The sequence below is a fragment of the Ptychodera flava genome, chromosome 20 (assembly GCF_041260155.1).
Source record: "Ptychodera flava strain L36383 chromosome 20, AS_Pfla_20210202, whole genome shotgun sequence".
Taxonomy (NCBI): domain Eukaryota; kingdom Metazoa; phylum Hemichordata; class Enteropneusta; family Ptychoderidae; genus Ptychodera; species Ptychodera flava.
This window is the reverse complement of record NC_091947.1, coordinates 27,576,941-27,600,834: the sequence shown is the minus strand read 5'-3', so window position 1 is coordinate 27,600,834 and position 23,894 is coordinate 27,576,941. Positions and strand designations below refer to the sequence as shown.

The window sequence follows — 23,894 nt, the reverse complement described above, 5'->3', positions numbered from 1 at the left end:
AGGGTTTCGAGAGCTTGAAAACAATCTTTATTCCAAATTTACCAGTCGCCTCACCCCCGGCCCTTCCAAAGGTTTTGGGAACGCTGCCTTTTGGAAGTAATGACAAAGGCCGGAACGAGCTTTCAATTGAACTACATTACATCCTATCATTTATTGTTTCGATCGAGCCACAGTCCCTCCAGTTTATGATCTAAATTGTACCTGTCTTAGTACTATCTCGGTGTATTAAAATATTTCTGCACTGCCGCGGCTTGCTATCATGATGTACGCCCTCAACGTCACCCTTGACACATACAGTACATCAGCTGTTTGGGGTCAACGAAGATACTTGTAGCAGAGGACTCACAAAAGCCTCAAGGTAATTCAAATTTCGTTGAATCTTGAAATGACAATGAACGCTATAGATGTATTCGTGTGAAGGCTATCGACCCACTGACATCATAACCGTGTGATCGTTCTCATGTAAACACGATTAATGCTCAGTACGTCGCCATGTGCGCGAGCGTTCAGTATGTACACTGGTGCGGTGTTGGTAAACCCACGTGTACTCGAGTCTCCGAGTCAATATGTCGGTTGTAAATGTACAGTGGAATTTGATCGAGTGTCCGTTTTGCCTTGCAGAGATCGACAAGTGTACATGTTGCTTATCATTAGAAAAGTAAACATTTGCAACAAATTGAGTCTTTGATGTTAGATTATACAGCGCGCGCGGCGAACGTTTCCCATACACTGTCTAGTCTACAATCATGACAGTCGTTTCAGCATGCCACTCATGCACAACAAGCTTGACACCGCACTATAGCTATAGCACATCATCAAAGTTTTCTTTCAGCTAATTTTGTGTACTTTGATTTGGGAAATACAACTCAGATAAAAATCATTGGCATATTTTTCTCGAACAATCCTCAACATCAAACGGACTGACGCTGGGCGTGTATGATGTCGTCCGGGAAATTAAGTGCCAAATACAGTGAATTATTTCAGAAACACTGGGTGTGTTATTCAATGGCGCAAAATGTACCGTGTTGATTGAATTGCACTTGCATGTGCAAAATCAACACTTTTCTTCAAGTCTATTTTGTAGCTCAGAGAAGTGTCAATTGAGAAAATTTCATTTAGCTGGGACAAAAGAGAAAGCGGGATTAAGTTTCATGCAGGAGTGTTTAGCATTTCTGCTTGACAATATTCAGTGTTGTATCGTGTCAAACTTGTTGATAGAGTAGACTGCACTGGCAATGCTAGCCCTACGAGTATGGCGAGAGTGTCCGGCTTTGGCTACGCCGCGGCGTAGCCAAAGCCGGACACTCTCGCCATACTCGTAGGGCTATGGCAATGCTACAGACTACATGCTGAAGGAACTGTTGTCGTGATTGCTGACATCGAGAGGAGAAGAAAGGTTTTTTTTCAAAGATTTTACTTGTTCTTCATAATTTTCTTCCCAATTCAAAAGTAAACACCTAAAAGAAAACTGGTAATGTGCATAGTGCAGTGTTAAGCTTGTTGTGAGTGACATGCTGAAACGACTGCAGTGATCGTGACGAGACAGTGTATGGGAAACGTTTGCCGCGCGCTGTAATCTAACACCAACCAAAGACGAAGACTGAATTTGTTGCAAATGTTTACTTTTCTAATGATAAGCAACATGTAGACTTGTCGAGCTCTGCAAGGCAAAACGGACACTCGATCAAATTCCACTGTAATATGTGGAGCAAGTATATGTCGAAAGCGAGTCTTGTTTGCTTGCTGTCTACCTACAAGGTTGCTTTCAGCAGTTGAAAACATCACGGCCAGTACATACTATTCTTGTGGGCCCGCAGATGTAGGCGTTTCGGTGCGCCACGGTCCCGGGGCCGCTGTCTGACCGTGGGGGGAAGGAACACACACAAAGTTAGCTGTGATATCGCAGCGGGACTTGTGGCGTGTATTGAACGCGCTCGGGTCATTGGGGTCATCGCCCACAGTCCCGCTGCGAGCCAACGCATAAGCTTCGTTGGCAGTTTACGACGACACCGACCGGTGTCGTAGATTTAGCTTGCAAAATAATGAACTATATTAGCCTTTGAATAAATAAACTTATATCATCTTTATCATTGACTATCTGAGACTCATTCTGTGCGCCTGCTAACTTTCTTGAAGATAAGAACACGTATTTTCGACCATTTTCCCGTGAGCCGTCGACGGTTCTACGATGTTTGCTCGATCGCGCGTACAACGCATTGAATACGTTGGAGGTCAAAAGTTCAAATTCAAGCAGGAACCATCGACGACTCCGAAAAACGGTTGAAAATACATGTTGTCATGGTCGGGCTCGTTAGCAGGAGTAGAAGATGAGTCTCAGATAGTCAGTGATACAGTAGGTATAATTTTATTTTTTGCATGCTTTATCTATTTTATTATTTTGCGAGCTAAATCTACGATACCGGTCGGTCTCATAGTAAACTGCCAACGAAGCCTATGCGTTGGCTCGCAGCGGGACTGTGGGCGATGACCCCAATGACCCGAGCGCGTTCAATACACGCCACAAGTCCCGCTGCGATATCACAGCTAACACAAAGTAAACTTGACATGCCATGTCATCTGATTCAGAACATCTGGTACCGTGAAGCCTTGTCCAGGTGAGCTGAAATTCATCGTAAGATGGCTCCGCAATGGGTTCAATTCCATGTTCAAGCGTGCTCGCCTCTATGCACATACTTTAGCCCACAGTCCCTTTTGGTGGAGGGACTGTGTTTAGCCTCACACTTTCACACTTAACTCGCTAGACTGTCGACAGTCCCCCAATCATTCTGTGCCTAAAAATACCGATGCAGCCTAAGCCCTGCGTACCGTGCTGTGTGATCCCGGGGTGATCCCGGCGTTACTCGGCCCCAACCACTGTGGGTGGGGGCCGTAACGCCAGGAACACACAGCACGGTACGCAGGGCTACGATGCAGCCATTCATATATCAATCATGTAGCACGCAATGCGTGTAATAATTTTCCTCCACCTGCTCGAGGGTGCATGAAGTCTATTGACTGGCTTGCACATCAAAACAAGTATGGTAGCATTACAAACTTGAAATGTAACTTTCAACAATTTTTCCCAAGCTTGTGTTGCATGTGTCGATAATGGTTGCTATAGCCTAGGTCTATACATTCTGCAGCATGGTGCATAACGCTATCCTACGAGCTGAACTTCAGCTTGTCAACATTGACTGTACAGGTACTCATCAATGTTGATTTTTAAATTCAGATCAGACTTCGAGAGTCCAATTCCATCGTCAAGAATAACAACACTGCATATCACCCTCTGAGAGTGACGTGCCATAAACCAAAGACAGGAAGCGGACAAAAAACTGTTTATACATATTGAGCAAAAATACTTAAAAGTCAAAAGCTAGAGGATAATTAAGCTGGATATTATTGCATGGATATGAGTTGTCACATATATGTCCAGCATTTAACCCCCACAAATAGTGCAGGAAAATGCAGCTAAACTCTTCAGCTTGAAGTTCTTCAATATTTGGCCAGTAAGATTGCTCTAACCCAGCGTACTAGTAATTAAGGGCCATATAGTCTTCAAAAACTACATGTATTCATTCTCTCTCTCTCTCTCTCTCTCTCTCTCTCTCTCTCTCTCTCTCTCTCACTAAATACAGCTTCTGGAAATATTTTTCAGTTAAAGAGAGAGACAGAACCATGGTGTTCTTCAATTGCAATGCGTGCGGACAGACAGTGAAGAAAAACCAAGTGGAGAAACACTACCAAACCAAATGTCCCCAGTGTGAGGTGCTGTCATGCCTTGACTGTGGCAAAGAATTCTAGTGAGTGTTTTCTTTTGAATTTCTTTGAATGTCAAGTATCCAAATCCAGTTTCTTCCCGATAGCATTCAACTGTGGGTATTTTCACCTACTCTACTAAAATCAGGGGAGTGTTTGGGCACCTTGTTTGATCATGCCTGAATTCCATTCCATTCAATTATTTTCTGGGTTTGCCCATGAATGTGTTGTACAGTCTGTAGGATTTTCTACATGTACATTTAATTTACTGTCAAGATCAATATTTTCTTAAAGCAGTTTGCAGTTTAAAACTGAAAGACTGTAACGTTTTGTTATAAAACTTTCCTCATGGAGTCTACATCACTGTGCAAATTTTGCAGTGTTATCTCCATGGTGAAAAATAAAATTTTTCAATTTTCCAAAAGACTGTATACAGTGAAGATTTCATGTACTCAACAAGTCTCAAAATGAGCCCACACGAGTGGCAAAGCAGCAAAGTATTGTAGAATTTTGAGTCTAAATCTCTGTCCTCGAGTTGCATTCTACATGTATTAACAGGTAACTTGCGTGAAAAGTGGCAGTATTTCCTTAAAGTTCACTCCATTCACATGCAAAAACTAATGTGATGAGACAAAAAAGCTGAACAAAACTACATGTAACATCACACTTTATGGTCCTGCACCCTCAGTGAAATTTCAAAAAGCCATTGCAATATTCAAACATACAGCCTTAGGATTTATTGTCATACGTTATAACGTGCACGTTATTTAAAACATTGGAGATGAATATTACTGGCCAGCATTTGTCCGAAAGTCCACATTGGCCCAAGTCCAAACTGTAGCTCAACTTACCGGAATGAGTACAACAGATGGGAGAACATCACCCAAGTGCAGTTCTTTGAGAAACACTGTGAAATAATGTGTCCTACAAAGAAACACTATGTTGTATATATTGTTGCTGTGCATGTTTGTTTTATTAGTGTATTTTAAAGATAGTCAATTTATGATTATTTTGTCAAATGTTTTCAAGTTCTGAAGTTTGTATGAAGTGATGGAAATTCAAACTTTTGATGTGGAATCTGGCTTGACTCAAAATTGTATTTCTTATATCAACAGTGGTGACGAGTACAACAGTCACATTAGATGTATCACAGAAGATGAAAAATATGGAAACATGGAAGAAAAAGCATCGGCAGGAAAACTCTCCAAAGGGGAAGTAAAACAGGCAAACTGGCTGGAAAAAGTAAAGCAGGCATCAGAAGCTGAAAAACTTAGTCCAAGAATGGCTGGCCTTGTCAAGCAAGTAACTGGGTACATCAACATCCCAAGAAAGCAAGCCAAGTTCAAGGTACAGACATTTTAGCATGACATGGATAATTATAACCAAGCTGGGGAGTCTCACCAGTAGCTACACTGATCTCTACTGCAGGCAAATTTAAATATTCTGGACTGGGTCTTCTTCCAGTCCTGTGTGTGCCCAGATGGCTCAATGAACATGGCAGACAATTCAGATTTGAGAGAAGCTGGGAAGTGATAACACTTCTCATACATAATAGAATAAAATCATAATCTGCCATAGCTTTGCCAATGGCGTCTGTAAAACTTACCGCTATAGGGGAATTTGCCATCTCAATAGTTGATTGACATCTATGTAACCAAGAGCAAGGTCTATGTTTTGAAAGTGTTCACGGATTTGAGGATCGATATTGACACTGATGTACTTATTTATCCTTTGTTTTAGTTTGAAATGTTAAACATTAAATGACAAAAAAATCTATACTATAGAAAATGCACAACACCAAGAAAGTTGGTGTAAAATGTTGCCTGCAACAGAGATTTGTCTGTGTGGGTGGTCAAAAACTCAGAGACTCTCTAGCTAGGTTACAATAACCCTCACCACAGTCACTAGTGGAGATGGCCTCTATTGGTTAGTCACACATTTGATAATAGCCATAAATACTAATTGTGTAAATCCCGTCATTCTCTTTCCTCAAGTACAGGTTATCCTCTGTGTTGAAAACAGTCAGGAGAAATACCAAATTTGGCTTACAGGTTGTGAAAGAGAGACAAAGTTGACTGTTCTCTGTAACATACCAGGTACATATCTTATGTCAGAGTATGAAATTCATTAAAACTAACAGCCAGACATCTGTGCAAGTAATTTTGAAAAGTCATCTGTCTGAGAAAAAATAGTACATACCAAGATAATTCTTTATTGCATAATGTATACCCTTTATACCTTGCCTCGCTCTTATCTTAGTCAACCCAAATTTAGAAATCATTTTCACCCATCCACAGGGCAGGTAACTCTGAAATTTTACCAGCCCTACTAGGAATCAGGGTCCACATGCTTCTTTAAAGTCAACGTTTAGTGTCATTGATTTTTAAAGCATTCTAGAGTGTCCTGGAAAGTCCTAGAAAAGTGATAATCCATCCACAATTTTCAAAAAGGGCAAGATGATCAGTGTTTTTATCGTAAAAGTAATAATTAAAAAATAAAAATTATATACTTCAAAAATAATATTAATAAAAAATATTGTTACATTAAAAAGCCAGTGACAATACCTGAAAAAGTCCTAGAAAGTCAGTGAAAATTTCTGAAAAAGTCTTAGAGAAAGTCCTTGATTTTGAGTATATGGACCAAGATAAAAATGTTCTTGCCCATGCAGGCAGAGAGGCAGTCATTTCCTTCTCTGCTACTGGATATACCGTATTCCTCCGATTCTAAAACCCGCCCGATTATAACGCCCCCCAGGATTATTTTTATTTTTATCGATTCGTAATTGGCTGTTAGTTCGTTTATAATGCCCCCCAGGGGGGTACACCCAAATTCTGACTGGAACAATAGAGCCATTGTCATGTAATGAGACAAGGATACCCGAGACACCTACGTTGCTTATCAAAGTCACAAACAAGTGCCAAAGTGAAGTATCAAAGCTGAAAACAAGCACACTATTATTTGGTGTTGGAACATTTTAATCAGGAACAGTTCTATCGTTCCTGGCGATAAAATTCCGCTTGGATTTCGCTATGCAAATGAACATTATAGGAGTTGGGTTTTTGAGCGTCTCGATCTAGTACAATGCCGTCTTTTCGTCACTGTCATTTTGCTACTGTCAAAATAAGCAGATTTTTGAACATCTTGATCAAGTACGAATCGAATATTTCGATGCCATTTGACTACCATTACATGAACATTACAATAGTCGAGTTTTTGAACATGTCGATCAAGTACTATTCGCTCATTTCACGTGGTGAAAATATCGTTCCTTTCCACGGGTATCGCGAATGCACTCGACGGAACTGAAGACATCATGATTTCCGAGGAGATTCCGGCACTCGATGACAAAATGAAGCCGTAGGACTCGTGTTTGATGACAAGGGGGAAGATGACGATATAGACTTCGACGGGTTTGACTTTGATGAAGAGGGCAATCGTATCGACAAACGCGACATCCGAAGTTTCTTCCGCGCATGAACTGAAAATTCTTTGAATTTCTTTCGTGAATGTTTTATCAATTTTGCACATAGTTTTTCTCATGTAATAAATGTACCGTATTTATTGTTTGAACGGCATTTCTTGCTTGTGTGTGTCCGTTTCCTGAACTAGTCCCGGCAATGACAGGGCTCGAAATTAGCGGTAATCCCGCGTCCACAGACTACAAACTTTTCCCTGGGGCTACCAAAGTCCATGAAATGGTAGCCCACACGGACTACCAAAGCCTGGGACATGAAATTACTTAGTGGGCGACATGATATTGATCGCTCTGAGATGACATACGCTCGGTCCGACAGTCAACCAAGCTTGACACAGAAAGGCCAGACTATGACTTTTTTATGCAAATTAAAATGCAACAGTGCAGTCGAATTTATGCGACAAACTTTCAATAAAATATCATTATCTGAACTTATATGTACATGTACTTGGATGACAGGCTCGGGAAATGATGGCCAATGAAAATTCATTTTCATAGTTATTTAATCACAATGTATCAATCACAATTATTATACACAAAATTATTCATAGTTATTATCACAATGTAGCAATCACAATTATTATACACAAAATTATTCAAACTGGAAAGAAAAAAACTGTCGGGCCATCCACAAATCACGCTTTCCGAAGTGTACCAGATCATCCCATGATAGTGTACTATGGTGGAGAAATATAGCCAATTGCGACAAAAGTATTAGGAACATGACTGTACGAAGTTGTTATCCTGAAATTTTTAGCCATGTTATGTTTACACGTGCTGAGTGAAAAGTTGTCAAGGCGAACATCAAAAATTTGTATATAAGTTCTATGTATGTGTGAATAGGTCGTCAAACTTTGAGGCGTCACCGTTGTCCACTACACATGCTACCATTCTCCTAAGGCTATAATCTGCAGGCATTGATGTCAAACGGCTAGAAAATTCACTTCCTGGATAGAATCATGCAAAATAAATCTCTCATTGTCTAGATTATAAATAAAAATATCATATCCTTTACAAAAAAAACTCTTCATTCATGCATGGGCTACCAGACCTTGTCACTGGGCTACCAACTTCAGAAAATGGTAGCCCAATGGGACTACTAGCGAAAAAAGTTATTTCGAGCCCTGAATGAGTAGGTGATAGTGTAACAGATTTTCAAGATTATGCATGCTTTCGAAGTCTTGCGAGAGAAAAATACCCAACCTCATAAACGGCCCTATACACTTACAGTTAGAACAAAAACGTGCATGTTTGTACCATATTCCGAACAGTTGATCATAGATGACTGAATTCCACATCAAGAGACATTTCGTTCACCAATACAAATAATAAAAAACTTCAAAGATTTATTGCCAAAAATTCAATTCATCAAATCGTAAGCAGATTGGCGTAGCAATCTTTCGTCTCGGCCATGGCCAGCCGATGTTTCAACACTTTATCAGTTCGAGCCTAGTGCCTGCCTGTTCGTAAGATCACATTTGGTTTTGAGATACGGTTACACTTTTTGAAACTACCGTAGGAGCAAAAATAAACGTGTAGTTGATCGTTTATTTAAAGGAGTACGCTAATTGAAAATCGTAAATAGAAAACATCGGATGGACACCACCACATGCATGTGCTGAACAGAACTTTACCCTGACCTCATGCACTAACACCTTTGACTTATTGCGTGAATTGACCAATCACAGCCAGCGGAACTTTAGGGACTTTCCCTTTACTCATTGTCTGACCTTTGTGGCCATGCTATGGGGAGCAAGCTGCTGCTGTGGAGCGCAACGAAGTATCGTGGTGATTATCTATACACGAAATACGAACATTTATTGCTATCGTATTGTTTGGCAAAAGAGGTTATGGCAAATACGCTAAATTTCAAAACTTGTAGATCTCCATTAATTTTAATTAATACCGTACAGATTTGACTGTCAGTATCAACGCAGCATGGCCATGAGTCGATATCACAAAGTATGAGTTGTCTGCAGTGCTCGCGTGAATTAAAAAAAAAATTGGCATAAAATTTGCATAACATTGCATTAATTAGCATAAATTAACTACGGCATTCGATTTCGCGGTGACATCCGTTTATACAGCCCCCCACAGCTTTTCCGTTACCTTTGGTTCTGAAAAGGGGGTTTTATAATAGGAGGAATACGGTACATCAATTTTCCATCACACAATACTTCTTACATATGGTCTTCTCTGTGTCAGAGTCAAACATTAAAGGCCCTGCCAGCCACTACAACAGCAAGACTTGTAAACCCTATTTGACTATTCCTTTACAGAACTTTCTGCATAACAGTATACGGGTCACTGATCAAAAGACATGTGAAGAACTCTGGAAGATTTTTGATTCAGCAAATCGTGAGGTGAGTGGATTTTTTGTTAAATTTGCGTTTATTAAAAGAACAATCAATCTGGCAAGTTTTACTGGCTATAATTAATCTCAATGATCTTAAAGTGTCACATTTTTCCAGTTTTCAGGTGGTATGTACATGTATTTCAGAAAAATGCTGTAAAAAAGTACCAACATATTAGTTTTTGCAACAAAATACAAAATAGCACCTTGTAAATATCATTCAGGAAGTGAAATTTTTTGATTGCTGCAGCCAAGTCTTCACAAATGACAGTTTAATGTATTTTTTTTTCTCACACTAATGATGACAGTACCTGTTTCAGATCCATGGTTTAAAGTTTGTATTATCAGTGTATAACTTCATTGGCTTATCAATTCCCACCATAGCAGGTTGCAATGACTCCAGACCATCCCATAGTACATCACCTCTCTCATATTCCAACAAAATGAAACTTCTGGACACACTAAATTTAAACATCAGCTGCTAATTGTGCTGTCATGTGGAATGGTGTTAACTTCAACTCATGAGAAACGATAAGTTGGCATTATTCAAGTCACCGTAACATCATGGTTTGACCCAAACAAATTGATCTGTATGTTGATTTTGGACCTGTTTACAGTGAATTGAGGGTGACCAGGTTAAAAATTTTGGAACATTTGCTTGCTTTTGTTGCGGATATAGTTATATTGCTTTGTGACTTATTGAAAAATTTGTTGTAAGGTGTAAAGAATGATTTTGCATGAAGGGGTAAAGTATTTTTCTGTCCATGTAACCTTTTCACCTATGTGTTCATTTCACAAGCTTGTCACTGAATTTCTTCAGCTTATGTATGTGTTATCATTTAGATCATCAAGAATATATCTGACATAATCTTTTGTGTATTTGTTGTCTGTATGTACAGGCAAAGTCTGAGCCCAAGGCTGCTGAAACTGCAGTTAATGAACAGAAGCCAGAAGTTAGCAAGTCAGAGGAACCAGCCAAGCAGAAATCGCAACAGGGAAAAGAAAACAAGGAAGAGAAAGAAGTCAAGGTCAAGAACAAAGACAAGGATGGGGATCATGATGACAAGGAAGATGAAACAGTTCAAAAAGTGGATAAAGAGAAGAAAGCGAAAAAATCGAAGGAAGGCGAGAAACTAGTAGAGAATGGAGAAACTAAGAAAGAAAAGAAGAAGAAGAAGAGTAAGAAGAAGCATCAAATTGATGAAACTGTGACAGTTAGCCAGGCCTTAAATTCCAACTCTGAGCTCACTCAATCTGATTATTCCAAGAAAAAGAAAAAGAAGAAGGTGAGGGAGGATTTACCAAACATTGATGAGCAAGCTGTTGAAAATGGAGAAAGACAGAAAGAAAGAAAAGAAAAGAAAAAAGAGAAAAATAAAGTTAACGGTGTGAACCAAACTATAGAAAAAGACGTTGATGCAGCGGGCTCAGAAAAAACCAAAAAGAAAAAGAAGAAGAGAAGAGTGATGCAGGAGGATATTCAGATCTCTGAAGACGAACCTGTTGAAAACGGAGAAAGTAAGAAGGAAGGAAAAAAGAAGAAGACCAAAAAGAAACGTAAAATTGATGACACAGAATCTGGGGACCAAGCCTTGAGCAACATCACAGAGTCTGAAATTTCCACAAAGAAGAAGAGAAAGAAGGATAAAAAGAGAGAAAATATTACCAAAGATGGAGACCAAACAAATGATGGAAATTTGAAACCAGGAAAGAGGAAATTCAATGAAACTGAAGGTTTGTAACAAGTTTTCCTGCAGTTCAATTTATTTACATTTATAAGTGGACATTTGTATAATTCTAAATTATTTATGTGTATGAATGTAAAATATTTGCATTAATTTACATTCATGTTTACAAATAATGTTCATATGTCATAAACTTAGAGGCCCAGGTATAGGTTATTTTTAGAACCCCTTGTTTGTTAACTATACTGGATCCATTGTACTCAATTTTATGACCCCAAGCTTCACTTTTGCAATCAGGTCAAGTTCATTAAAACCAGTAAAGTATAAAAAGTCCAACATAACAAATGTCAACAGCCTTAACCATTTTAAAGCTTCCTCAAGTATACCCAAACATGATAGTCATCAATTTGCCGTGCAGAGACTCATGTAAACATTACTTTTTCTAACCTGAATGACCTGGTGGTGATAGTGAATTCCATGGTTGTGTGTGTCACAGTGGTCTTCCAGGTACCTCAAATTTTCTGATGATCTTGAATCAGGTATAATGTATGCAGCTCCTTCTTCAGTAGATTAATGTGTCATTTCATATTACTGTGAAATACTTTATTTTCACTTGGAATTAATTTTCGCTGGACCTTTTTTCCACTAAAATAAAATCCAAGTGAAAATTTTAATTTTCTATACTTTGCATATAGTCAGACCAGACAAAGTGAAATAAGATCACATTGAAACATTGAAAGTCTGGTTTCAGCTAAAATAAATTCCAGTGAAAATAAAATAGTCCACAGTAACTGAAGAAGTGTAATGAACATATAGCACTCCTGAGGAACCCTGGGCTAGGGTGTCTTTCGTGGTGAATAAATACAAACATACCCCCTAAGGTAATGTTAACTTGCACTACAACTTATCATGAGCCCAGGATTCCTCAGTCTGGACATAGAAGCAAACATTTACTGTACTGCCTTATGAAATGTAACAGATACTCTGGTTTTGGTCATATATGTAGGCACTGTGACAGAAACACAAGCTGAAGATTCTGAGAAAGGAGAGATGGACACAACTCATGACAGTGATGATCCACCAAGAAGTAAGGGGTTTTCTACAAACATTTTAAAAACTTTTTCGAACTGAAAGGTTTATCAAACATCAAGACCTAGATTTCAAAAGATGTAAGCCATAATAAAATATGATAGAAGTGATGTGTTCAATTCTCCTTGCAATTTAGAAATAAACATAGGAATGTTGTCACACGTGTACACACTTGCACACAGACATAAAAAGATGACACTTGAGCCACAGCTTGTACTTCTGTGTGTTTAGGGGCCGTCGATAATAAAAGCTGACGCACAAGAAACGTAATTCCTTCGTTTTACTTGAAACCCCCTCCCTCCCCTCTCAAAACGAAAGTTCTTATGCGAAATCAATTTCGTATTATCAGCGTGTTCATTTTTAGCCGGATGCCGGCCAAATTGACCGGCTACTTTCGTATTTTGGCCGGTACTTTACAGCACTGTTTCGCTCTCTGGCCGGAAATTCTGGTTTTGATAACAATAATTAGATTTTTTTGGTGGTCTTGCAAGCCGCAGATAATATTTCAGAAGTGCCGATGTGGCTATATGTAGTCTAGCAATTTACGCGGTGAACTTGTTGCTATCACTGTAGTACCGCGATCAGCGAACGTGTTGTACTATACACTGGGCATCGCTCTCGAGGTCAACCTCGCTCGCCCGATCACAGCCCGAATTATTCCGACGTTCACATCGGGTATAGCCGAAAATTGGACTAACATACAATTACGTTATGCCCGCGAATAGCCGACCATTTCCGAATGAAGCCGACTTTTGTTTCGCTCAAACGCGGAAGAGAAAGTCGACGCTTGAGAGCTTTGGTTTTCTGCGTAAGGGTAGGGCCTAGTCTGATGGGTTTGGTAGGTTTTTGATCAAATCTAAAGCGACCACAAGTTACTGAGTCTCACTGTTCATACTTTCGAAACGCCACGTCAATCTATCCATGGTCGATCACGATGTCAATATTCAACTCAAGTCGATCGACATCGCGCTTTGTGGAGGGGCTGTGGTTGTGTGCATCGCGGAAGAGAAAGTCGACGCTTGAAACTTTGATTTTGTGACTTTGTCTGTTGGTTATGGGAGGTTTAGGTCAAATCTAAATAAACAAAAAATTACTTGGTCTCACTTTTCGTACTTTTGAAACGCTACGTCGATCACAGTGTCAAATTTCAGGTCGACCGATATCGCGTTGTGTGTACTGTGTTACAATTGACTACCAGTGTAGTACAGGCTGGCGTTCAGTGTCGTTTATAGTTTGAGGTTTTATCAAACATGAACACTAAAATTTAGCTCTCTTTTTCAATTATATTCAACATCAGCAAAAAATCAATAATCAGCTCGCGGATTCGTTTTATTGTGAAATTAGTACAGTGAATTAAAATCACTGAAAATTGTGTTCCTACAATTCATTGAATTGAATAAACTCTTTGATTTTACTGTATCTTCAATCAAGTTTATTTAAATCAGTAAAACACTTTGTACAGCCAGGCTGGTCAGGATTCTAGCGGATCGTTACCTGGGTTGTGAAAACCCTAGGCCCCATTCTAGGATGTATTTCAAAATGTTTGTTCAAGTCATGAGCTAAACATAATTCTACACAACAGTCTGGTGAAATTTTGCTATTATCCTTGTCAACTGAATGTAGTTGACAGGCCCAAGTGATATCAAATTAATTTTTCTGACTTTTTTTAAAACTTTATCCTTGAAAACATGTTGTAATTGGCAATGATAATGATTATTCTGTATGCTGAAACGGTCTTTAATACTGTACAAGAATGCATAAAATTACTCCAAAATGTCTTCAAAATTTAAAAATTTCTTGCCCACCCCCGTTCCTGAAACCCTCCCCCTTTGTGTATGTTGAAATAGCCTTTTATACACTGTATAAGAATGCATGAAATTGCTCAGAAATGTCTTCAAATTTAAAAATAATCCTTAACACTCTCATGCTGAAATGGTTTTTCATACAGTACAATAATGCATGAAATTACTCCAAAATGTCTTCAAATTTTAAAAATTTCTTGCTTTCTGGGAGGGGACCCCCTCCCTGAAACCCTCCCTCCTGTGTGTATGTTGGAATAGCCTTTTATACACTGTATAAGAATGCTTGAAATTGCTTAGAACTATCTCCCCTCCCCCCCCCCCCCCCCCCCCCCCCCCCCCCCCCCCCCCCCCCCAGGGAACCTGGTTGCACACATTAGCTAACCGCCTACTTTTCTGAATTTTCCGCCTACTTCAAAAATTTTGAGAACCCTGTATTATGATGCCGTTTCTGACAAACCCACACGCACCTCTCAGATCCGCATGCCCATGAAAATATACCGGAGGGGCACAGGAAATCTCCACTTTACGTGTTTCATTTTTTTTAGACAGAACACTTTAATGTCTTTCGCATGTAGGAAAATGTTTCACATACCGGTACATGTTTCACGTTGAAAAAGCATACAAGTTTTTATTTCACATTCATGTCTTTTCGTTGTCTTTTCTGTCTCCGTATTTTGTGGTCATTCTGTTCTCGATGAACGCGAAGGTAGTTTTGTGTTCTCGCTGCAAAGTCGCACTTCGAAAACAATAGAAAATCCTTATGCGATTTTGACGCACACAAAACGAAATGAGCTTTTACCCCCTCCCCCCTAAACGAAAGAATTACGTTTGTCGTGCGTCAGCTTTTATTATCGACGGCCCCTTAGTCCAAATACGGCTAGTTTTCAATCGGGTTCGAACCCACAACATACGGCATCAGTCGCCTAGCGGAGAGGCCAACTTAGTGTAGAATGCACCTCAGGGACAGATATTTGAACTCTCAACCTTTTCCAATATTGTTTTGGCCTACCACTTGTTGGGGCTCATTTAGTTTATTAAATCAAGAAAAGTTTCATTGGCTTAGTTTAGTGATAATGAGGAAAAAAAACAGAAATGGTGGCTATTTTGAATTTCAAATATTGCAAAATTTGTTTCTCCACCCGTTTAATATAGTACAAAAATATCCACGGTGACCCTGAAATATTTTATTCTTGACTTTGAAAGAGAATGGTTGAAGGCTTGATGGAGGAAGTTTGAGCAAGTTTAAAATTTAAGTCTTTGTTTTTCGAGGTGTTAACTACCTTAACTGATGTCAAAAGATTCTTACAAATTTCAGAGACCAGTAAATGATTATTACAATATGCTAGGTATTGCCTGTTTTATTAGTCAATACAGAAAAAAAAAACATTGTACAAATACCATACAAATATCTTTTACATTACAGAGAAGTTTCGCTGGGAGTCTACCATCAAGTCAGTTCTTGAAACAGCTGAAGACAATGCAATGTCAATTAAAAAACTCAGGAAGAAGGTAAGAAATACCAAGAAAAGTTACACAAAATCAACATCTATGTAATATCATGAATCTTGCCGCAGTGTGTGTCATATTTATGTATGAGTGCAAAGTCTTAAAAAGTAGCAAACCGTGAAATGGATGGCATACCAGTATGCTAGTGTGCTGTTTTATATTGAACTCTAACCCACATATGGTTTCATATAGAAGTTTAGGTTGATTTTTTGGATACATATATTACATATACCTCAGAACAGTTGTGAAAGGACTTTTCATGATGTGGTTTGTGCAGTTTCAACATTTCTCTTGCTATCATCAAAATTTGCAATTTACTTAAAAATTGAAGTATAGTTTTCAAAATTGTTTTACTCAGAATTCATCAGCTGTTAGCTTTCTGAGAAGTAGGCCGTCACCTAAATTGGCCTTGGCCACGTGAGAATTAATATATCCATGCACTATATTTTGTTAGCAATAAAAGTGAATCCCCCACTTCATTTGAAGGAAAGTTCACTGTATTGGTCCAAATCATGTTTGATCTATTGTTGCATTAATTGTCACTTTAAACTTTGACTTGGGACTGTACTGTCACCTGGTTTCATTTGCTATGGGAGAAAGACTTGGCTTGGTGTACTATTACATTGCTTCAAAAATAACATCAGAATCAGATGTGCAGTTACAGCTCTTACATCTCACGTAGAAAAATTTGAAATCACAATTGCAAAAAATTTCATTCTTGTATGTTTTTATCAATCTCATGAAATTAATGTTCTTTTTCTTTTCTTTTCACAAGGTACTCAGTGAATTTTGGTCTCAAGGAGGCGACCATAAACTGAAGAGAGAAGAGGACGTGCTTGCAACCTTCAATCGTAAAATTCAAAAGAACAAAAAGTTCAAAGTACACAAGGAGAAAGTCAAGCTTGCAGAGTCGTGATGAAGTGTCTGTGTTACCAAATTTCCCCAAGCAACTGTGACTTAGCGTTTTATAACTTTTGGTGTTGCCATGAAACTGCCATGTCTTTAAGCACGTTTGCACAATACTTGAGTATGCAGTGTGCTTATAAAGACATTTGTATTTAGCTTGTGCCCAGAGCACCCAGAGCTAGAAAGGGCAGCTGGTTCATTTTATAAAGGAGACAGGATGAAAATTTACAGTATCTTGAAAATACCATATACCAGTTGGGAAGATTTGAATACTTAGAAATGTCTAGTCATTGAATGCCATATTCTGTCCACTGTTTGGCATTTAAAAGTTATAATATCAGAGCTACACGCCTGAGAACACTGTTCTGAGATCCCATCAGGGTAAAATGTGCCTTGACAACAAATGGTTGGAATCTAACATTTATACAATACTTGCCTACTTGCTTCTTGTGTAAACTCACTATGAAGCCTGTAGAGCGATCAAAGTTTGATGGCATTGTTTTTTTTGTTTTTGTGAAATTCGAAAATTTTATTTTTCCACATAGAGTGAACATCGGGAATAGCGACCATTTCGAAATTGGAATATTGGTAAATTTCAGTTACTTTGTTACTGTTATACCAAAATTTTCATGCTGAGCCATTATTTGTATTCCTAAATATTAAGAATTTATGAGTCTTCCAGAGAAGTGTGAGAAAAATTTGAAAACTTTCAGCTTTGAGGCGCACACTGCCACTGTAACTTTCAGTATCTCTATGTGACCTTTTAAGGAAGCCATTTTTAGCTCACATTTGGTGTACCAATGTGAGGTTATCGTATAAGCTGAATCAGTCATTTGCATCTGATTTGCATGTCTGTATGTCTGTATATTTGTGGGTATGTGCAGATGTATGTCCGTCACACACAAAGGCTCCCATACCACCAAAGCTACCATCTCGGTATTTGGTGTACAGGTAGATGCAGGGGTTGAGATGTGAATTTGTTCAAATGAACACATCAGTGTCAAAAATGTGCAAATGAGGTAAGAAAAAGTGAAATCCTGCAAATGTGCAGGAGGCATGGCAGTGAGAAACAGGCAAACTCCACTGATCTTGACTCATTTCCTGTCATTGTTTATGAACTGTTACATATTAACAGACCAGCTGCAACCATAGACAGTAGATGGGGGAAGACCGTTTATACTAAACTAAGAGGGGCTTGTTTCTGCTATGCATGTTGCTAAAGTTGACCTCTAGTACCTAAAGTTAGACCTTAATTACTTTTGTCATTCTTGTTTTTCTGGTTTAAATATTTCTTGTTGTTTTTCTGGTTGTACTGTGCAGAAATCATTGCCATAACATCAACGTAGAATTTTCCTCCACTGAACAGAGAGAAACAACATTTATTGTTGATCATTGGTAACCCATACTGGTATATACCAATTCTGATCAAATTTGAGCGACACCGTATAATTGCGGTATTTTTATACTCTGTTCTCAAGCAAAGGCCGAGTTCATAACTTATTATTTGCTGAATGCTATATTTGATATATATTATCTATGTTTTTTCATGATACTGCAACAACAATCCTGAAGTGTGGGCCTGTGTTTGGTAAACCATAGCAATTCTGAGAATCATAGATTCTTTTCTTTAGTTTCAAACTTTGCCCACATGAAGGATTTAAAGTGAATTCTCTGCCAACTTTGCAACATTCTCTTGGCAAGGCACTTGGCAAAATGATACTAAAAAGAATGTTAAATTTGTCAATGAGAAATTGATTTCTAAACAGGAATTTCACCACGCCTTTGCACGGAAGCCAAATGCCTGGAGCATGATGCAATCTTGATGGTGATCTGAATCTGAATTGGATTCTGATAAGGAAAGACTACCTCGTCACTTCATCTACCCTACACTCCCAAACCCACCCACACACACACACACATACAAGGTAAACTTGTTCTAAACCACTGTGCGTGCCAGTGACTTACCCTTGTATTAATTGACGTGATTAGCACTCATTAAGACAGGAAAAAAGTCTGCAAACCAGGCTTGGGACTCAAAAAAGATCACATCATGGCATAACAAATGAAGGAATAGGTTTGCATTGACGTGATCATGGCATCATTGTATTACTTTATTCGTTCAGCACACTTAGATGTGAAATTCTCATTTGAAATTAAACTTGAAAAAGATTGGTCAAAATTGTAACTTGCTTATGTTTCTTGTGGCGTGCTCTGGATACCAATATTGGATGTGTACAGAATGAAGCTAATTTTAACCATCTACGTGAACTTTCAAGCTGAAATATTGATGTACTTATCTCTGATAATACCAGTTAGACATTGCTAGTGCATTCAGGAAAATGTACTGTAAATCAAGTTGTTATTATATTTGTGCAGTTGTGCACTGAGCCAGTGACTGGAACTTTATGGATAACAAGTTAGCATCAATTCAGAGTTCTCCCTGAACACGGAAACAGGGGTATGGTGACTGAACATCCTCCTGTGAACATGCTTTGCAAAATAAATTTGAATGAAAAATCCCCCAAAATATCCAAAGGAAAAATAAGCCCACCCCATACAAACCCACTTGTGAAAATTTACTTGGTAGCCAATGTAATTCATTTATCATCTGAAGTGGCGTTCCGTACAAATTGAATGTGTGTTTTGAAGCTTCATTCATTACTCTATGGTTAATTATTATTAACGGTAAACTCTACTTCTTTATTTACCTTTGAACTTGGATTGTTTATCTACTCCTGAACTTTGTTAGCCTGCATCTGGACAAATAAACCATGTTGAATGTTTAATGTTCTTAATTCTGTTAGCCAAGAAATATATCAGTAGACACTTTGTTAAAGTTGATGGAGAATACCGGTTAAAAGCTAGGGAACCTAAAGAAGCATGCCATAATTATAGTGGGGTTTGAACTAGTACTTCTACCTCAGTTTAAAAGATTGCCATTGATGTATTGCCTATCTTAAGAACTACACCAGTCTTCCAGTAGTCAAGTTTTCTGAAAACACCATTGTTCTCTCTCGATTTTTTATAATCTGTGCATACTGGCATGGCCTAACAGTGAACATAAATTGTGTACTAAAATGACATTAGATAAATGTCGGTGTTACTTCAAAAAGGGTGGGGTTGATCATTTAAGCATATATGTTAGGTTTCTTAGAAACCATGGACACAGCATTTCAACATTACTTAGTGGCCAATAATAGTCTTTGACTATGCTGACACTACATCACTTACCAGTACTACTTGTTAGCGAAACTGTTTAAAAGCAAGGACAGACAAAGCAGTACTTTCAAATGAGTTGAAGTTTGTACATCGATAGCCGAGTCTGTCTTCCAGTATAACCCATACTTGACGTTTATGAGGGTTTTGAAGTATGTTGTGGTGATTGGTTCATTCAAAAACGTGTCACTTCAGTGAGTTTCAGTAGAGATTCATCTTGACACCTATCCACTCTATCCACTTGTAATCGAAACATAAATTTTCTATTGTTCAGTTTGTTGCAAGTAGTCTTGTTGTTATGTAAATTTTGGGGCAATTGCATGTTGTTGTGACCTACAGACAAGGCTCCTTCTCTGTGATTTACCCAAATAATTTTTTGTTCAAAATGACGATTCCACATCTCTTCACGATAGGGATGTGATGTATGAAACGTTTAGCAGCAAAAAGGTCATAAACAACTTGGATATACCAGTGATCAGTCCATGTTAAAGAGAAAATCATTTTCTGTTTACATATACAAATTCTTTTTGGCTACGCATCTGGTCAAGACTGGTGTCTTTCAGAGTACGTTTCCATTGTTTTGGAATGAGATTTTGAAAGCTTTTTCCACTCAACAATCTAATTAGTATTGTATTCAGTTTTTCTAACAACACTGTAGACGAAAGAAAGTCGCCATGGCCTTCGAAAATGTCAATAATGTAAATAATATTCGAACTGATCCAGTATGGATAAAACATAGTTTTTCCCTTTGTTAGAAATGTTAATATTAATTTGATTACGAATATCTAAATGACTTGGCTTTGGCGCCACCTGCTTTGTGTCCAGCGTAAATAATTACTTGACAAAACATGGTACTGTGTCTAAACATGGAAAACTGGAAAAGTTTCTGAAGTTGAAATGGAAAATTAGAAAATCAGTTCCATAAAGGCTTGTCATTTTAATGGCAAAGCTTTCCAGCGAGCGGTTGTCGAATCACATTATCTGCGAATCCACGAAGTACAGAACGCATCATGAAGAGCTAAGATTTTGGGCATTTTTAGACCTTCACGTATGAGAACCAATCAGTGCAAGTCTTCTTATTCTGCCAGGCCCATTATTCCATAAAAACTGAACGACTGCCTAATTGACCAACTTCAAGAGTTCATCAGAGGCTTCAAGATTTAACAGTACCGTAAAAAAGTTTTAGAAGAGCTAATTATTTGGTGATGGTGATTTTTGCCATAAAGACTTAACTTTCGCCTTTACCAAAGATTCAAAAGCGATTTTCTTGTCTCAGGTTAGTAGCAGACACTTTAAACGGCCATAACCAAAGTAAATCCCTTATGATTTTATTGGATGGCGTTTTCATTTTGAACCAGCCAGTGTGTCCCGTCTATTCTCGCAAAACCCAGGCCACAGTCCTTCCGATTTACTCACATTCAGTCGAAGCCCGAACATTCATCCAAAGGCTTGAACCTCATCAATAGCGTTTAATGAATTAAAACAACTTCCGTAACAAACAGTGAAGTATCGTCAGCAACTTGGGAGATTTTTCTGTGAAATTGGAAGTGTGACAAATTAATATTGACTTCAATTCCATGGATGACTTAATTGATTTTGCCTAATGTGGTTGGCCATTATTTCAACAGCAAGTAGAAAAGGCATGGCTGAGGGAGGGCAACTTCGTCGAATTCCGCGATCAAGTGCAAAATACGAGGAAGACCAGTTATTGTCAATCACGCAACTTTCGCAGGAATTATACATTGTTTTAATTTGTTAATGAAAAAGTTACTAAAGTAGACTTTTTGAGGGTTGCAGAATTAATTAAATATGGGAGTAAAGTTTGTGACCTGGTAGATAAAGCTGCATCTAAGATTTTATAATCACTATTGAGAATGCTAATAGGTCTTCAATTATAAAGCTGGTCATGTTCCTCTATTTTGTAAATAAGTTTGATAGCGACTCTCCGTTGAGTGGGGGACAATATTCAATTAAATAAACCTTCAATGATTGAATTGAAAACAATTTGGCCAAAGAAACTCCTGGCATGTCTTGTAAAACTCGGTCGGGATACAATCAGGTCCGGGCTTTTAACCCATTTTAAGACAATTGACAGCATCGGTGCATTCAGTGAACGTAAAACCACTTTATATATATTATATTTTTCGTTATCAGTTAAAACGCGCGCCAATTGAATTGTCAGCTATATAGCGTCATCAGGGATGTCGCTAGAAGCTTATAGCTTACAAAAGTCCATACATTCAGCTAAGATGTCCTCAGTGGTGGTAAAAACTTAACTTGCAATATTGCTACTGTGGGCGTGCTATCTTTCAAGATCGAGAAAAATGTTTTTTAGGTTTATCTCCCTTTGCAGACCAGGTTGCTCTTGCTCTAACGGTAGCTCCTTCCATCTGATAATCATACAACTGTTCACGTTGATCTTTAATAATGTTATAATGTGCAACAGTATTAGGATCAAGTGAATCGACAAGGTAATTTTCGATGCGAAACCATTATACTCATCAATTTCTCAAATTTTTCACGGGATCCAGGACAAAACTGAACTGTGTGAATTCATCCTTATATTATAATATATACATATATATAAATATATATATATATATATATATATATATATATATATATATATATATATATATATATATATCGAAGTATACAGATGTCCTCGAGGGAAATTACAGTGCTCAATGCAAAAAGCATAGCGTTATAAATAAACAGATTACTTCAAGTACAAAGTAATGAAATCTATTACTTAAGTTTCATGCATCTTGCAATCCTCAGATAGAGTGAAAGGATTTCTAGCTCGACACTCTTACATATATGATTGGGACGAACCATTCTATTTGTAGGTAGTGTTAAAATTCGACAAATAATATTTGTTTTGGTGGCGAAATTTGAAACCAACTCAGAGCGTTTGTTTAACAGTGTGGATTTGTCAGCATTGATAATGTGCAGCTTTTCTGATGTACAAAGATTACATCGCTTGTTCATATACCTTCAAATAGAATGGTTCGTCCCAATCATATATGTAAGAGTGTCGAGCTAGAAATCCTTTCACTCTATCTGAGGATTGCAAGATGCATGAAACTTAAGTAATAGATTTCATTACTTTGTACTTGAAGTAATCTGTTTATATATATATATATATATATATATATATATATATATATATATATATATATATATATATATATATATGTATGTATGATATATATATATATATATATATATATATAATATGTGTGTGTATGTATGTATGTATGTATGTATGTATGTATGTATGTATGTATGTATGTATGTATGTATACAAACATACATACACACATACATATATGTATGTCTGTATGTACTAGTATGTATGTATGTATTTTGTATATATATATATATATATATATATATATATGTATGTATGTATGTATGTATGTATGTATGTATGTATGTATGTATGTATGTGTATGTACATATGGCCGGCGAAGTTGCAAACTAATAATGAAAAGCTTAGAAAAATACTGACTCCGACTGATGGTCCGCCTAATATCGTTAACAGAAATGTAAGATTTTGCAAATGGCACAAGAAGGCCGCAGATTTTCCATTCCTGCATATTCTTTGCTCTTCAGTCTCATGGCAAACAGAGAACTGTTTTTTTACACAATGTATTGTCATTGTTCGCTTGTTGAATATTGTGACTCAAACACTGATCATGCAAAAAATGTAATAAAAATATCAGTGTTCAATGTCATTTTCAAACAGCTTTACTGAGTGCCAAATAAATTGAAACACCACTCAAATAGCACCATTACAAACATCAATTTGTCAAAACTTTCGATGCGAGAAAAGGGACCCCCTCTTGTGCCCTTCCTCCTTGGGATGTTCTAAGAGTTTTACCTAGAAAAAAAAACAAATGAAAAACGCCTCTCGGATTGCACCAGACTACACCATTGCACACATCAATTTCTAAAAAATTTTCACACAAGATAGGGAACATCCCCTCTGACACTTTCGCCCTCAGCCTCTCGCGTGTTCTTCCCCTTCAATTTCAAATTCTGCCCAGTCAGATATCCTAGTGAAGACCCTGTCATGATACCCATCCAAATTAAACAAT

The 23,894-nt window shown here is 37.9% G+C and overlaps 1 protein-coding gene across 4 annotated transcripts; it reads left to right on the top strand.

Annotated features, from left to right (window-relative positions):
- Window positions 1–252: 252 nt before the first annotated feature.
- On the top strand, window positions 253–19,361 carry LOC139120479 (cell growth-regulating nucleolar protein-like). Of its 4 annotated transcripts, none has more exons than XM_070684933.1 (9): window positions 1,721–1,889; window positions 2,557–2,615; window positions 3,639–3,803; window positions 4,875–5,106; window positions 9,514–9,597; window positions 10,487–11,321; window positions 12,279–12,359; window positions 15,587–15,672; window positions 16,445–19,361. In XM_070684933.1, the coding sequence occupies exons 2-9, from the start codon at window positions 2,566–2,568 to the stop codon at window positions 16,583–16,585; spliced, it is 1,674 nt and encodes a 557-aa protein (XP_070541034.1). In that variant the 5' UTR covers window positions 1,721–1,889; window positions 2,557–2,565; the 3' UTR covers window positions 16,586–19,361. The 4 variants fall into 4 exon arrangements, with proteins under 4 accessions (XP_070541035.1, XP_070541036.1, XP_070541034.1 ...); XM_070684936.1 differs by having other exon boundaries at window positions 1,867–1,889; window positions 3,659–3,803; XM_070684934.1 differs by lacking the exons at window positions 1,721–1,889; window positions 2,557–2,615 and adding an exon at window positions 253–358.
- The last annotated feature ends 4,533 nt before the right edge of the window (window positions 19,362–23,894 follow it).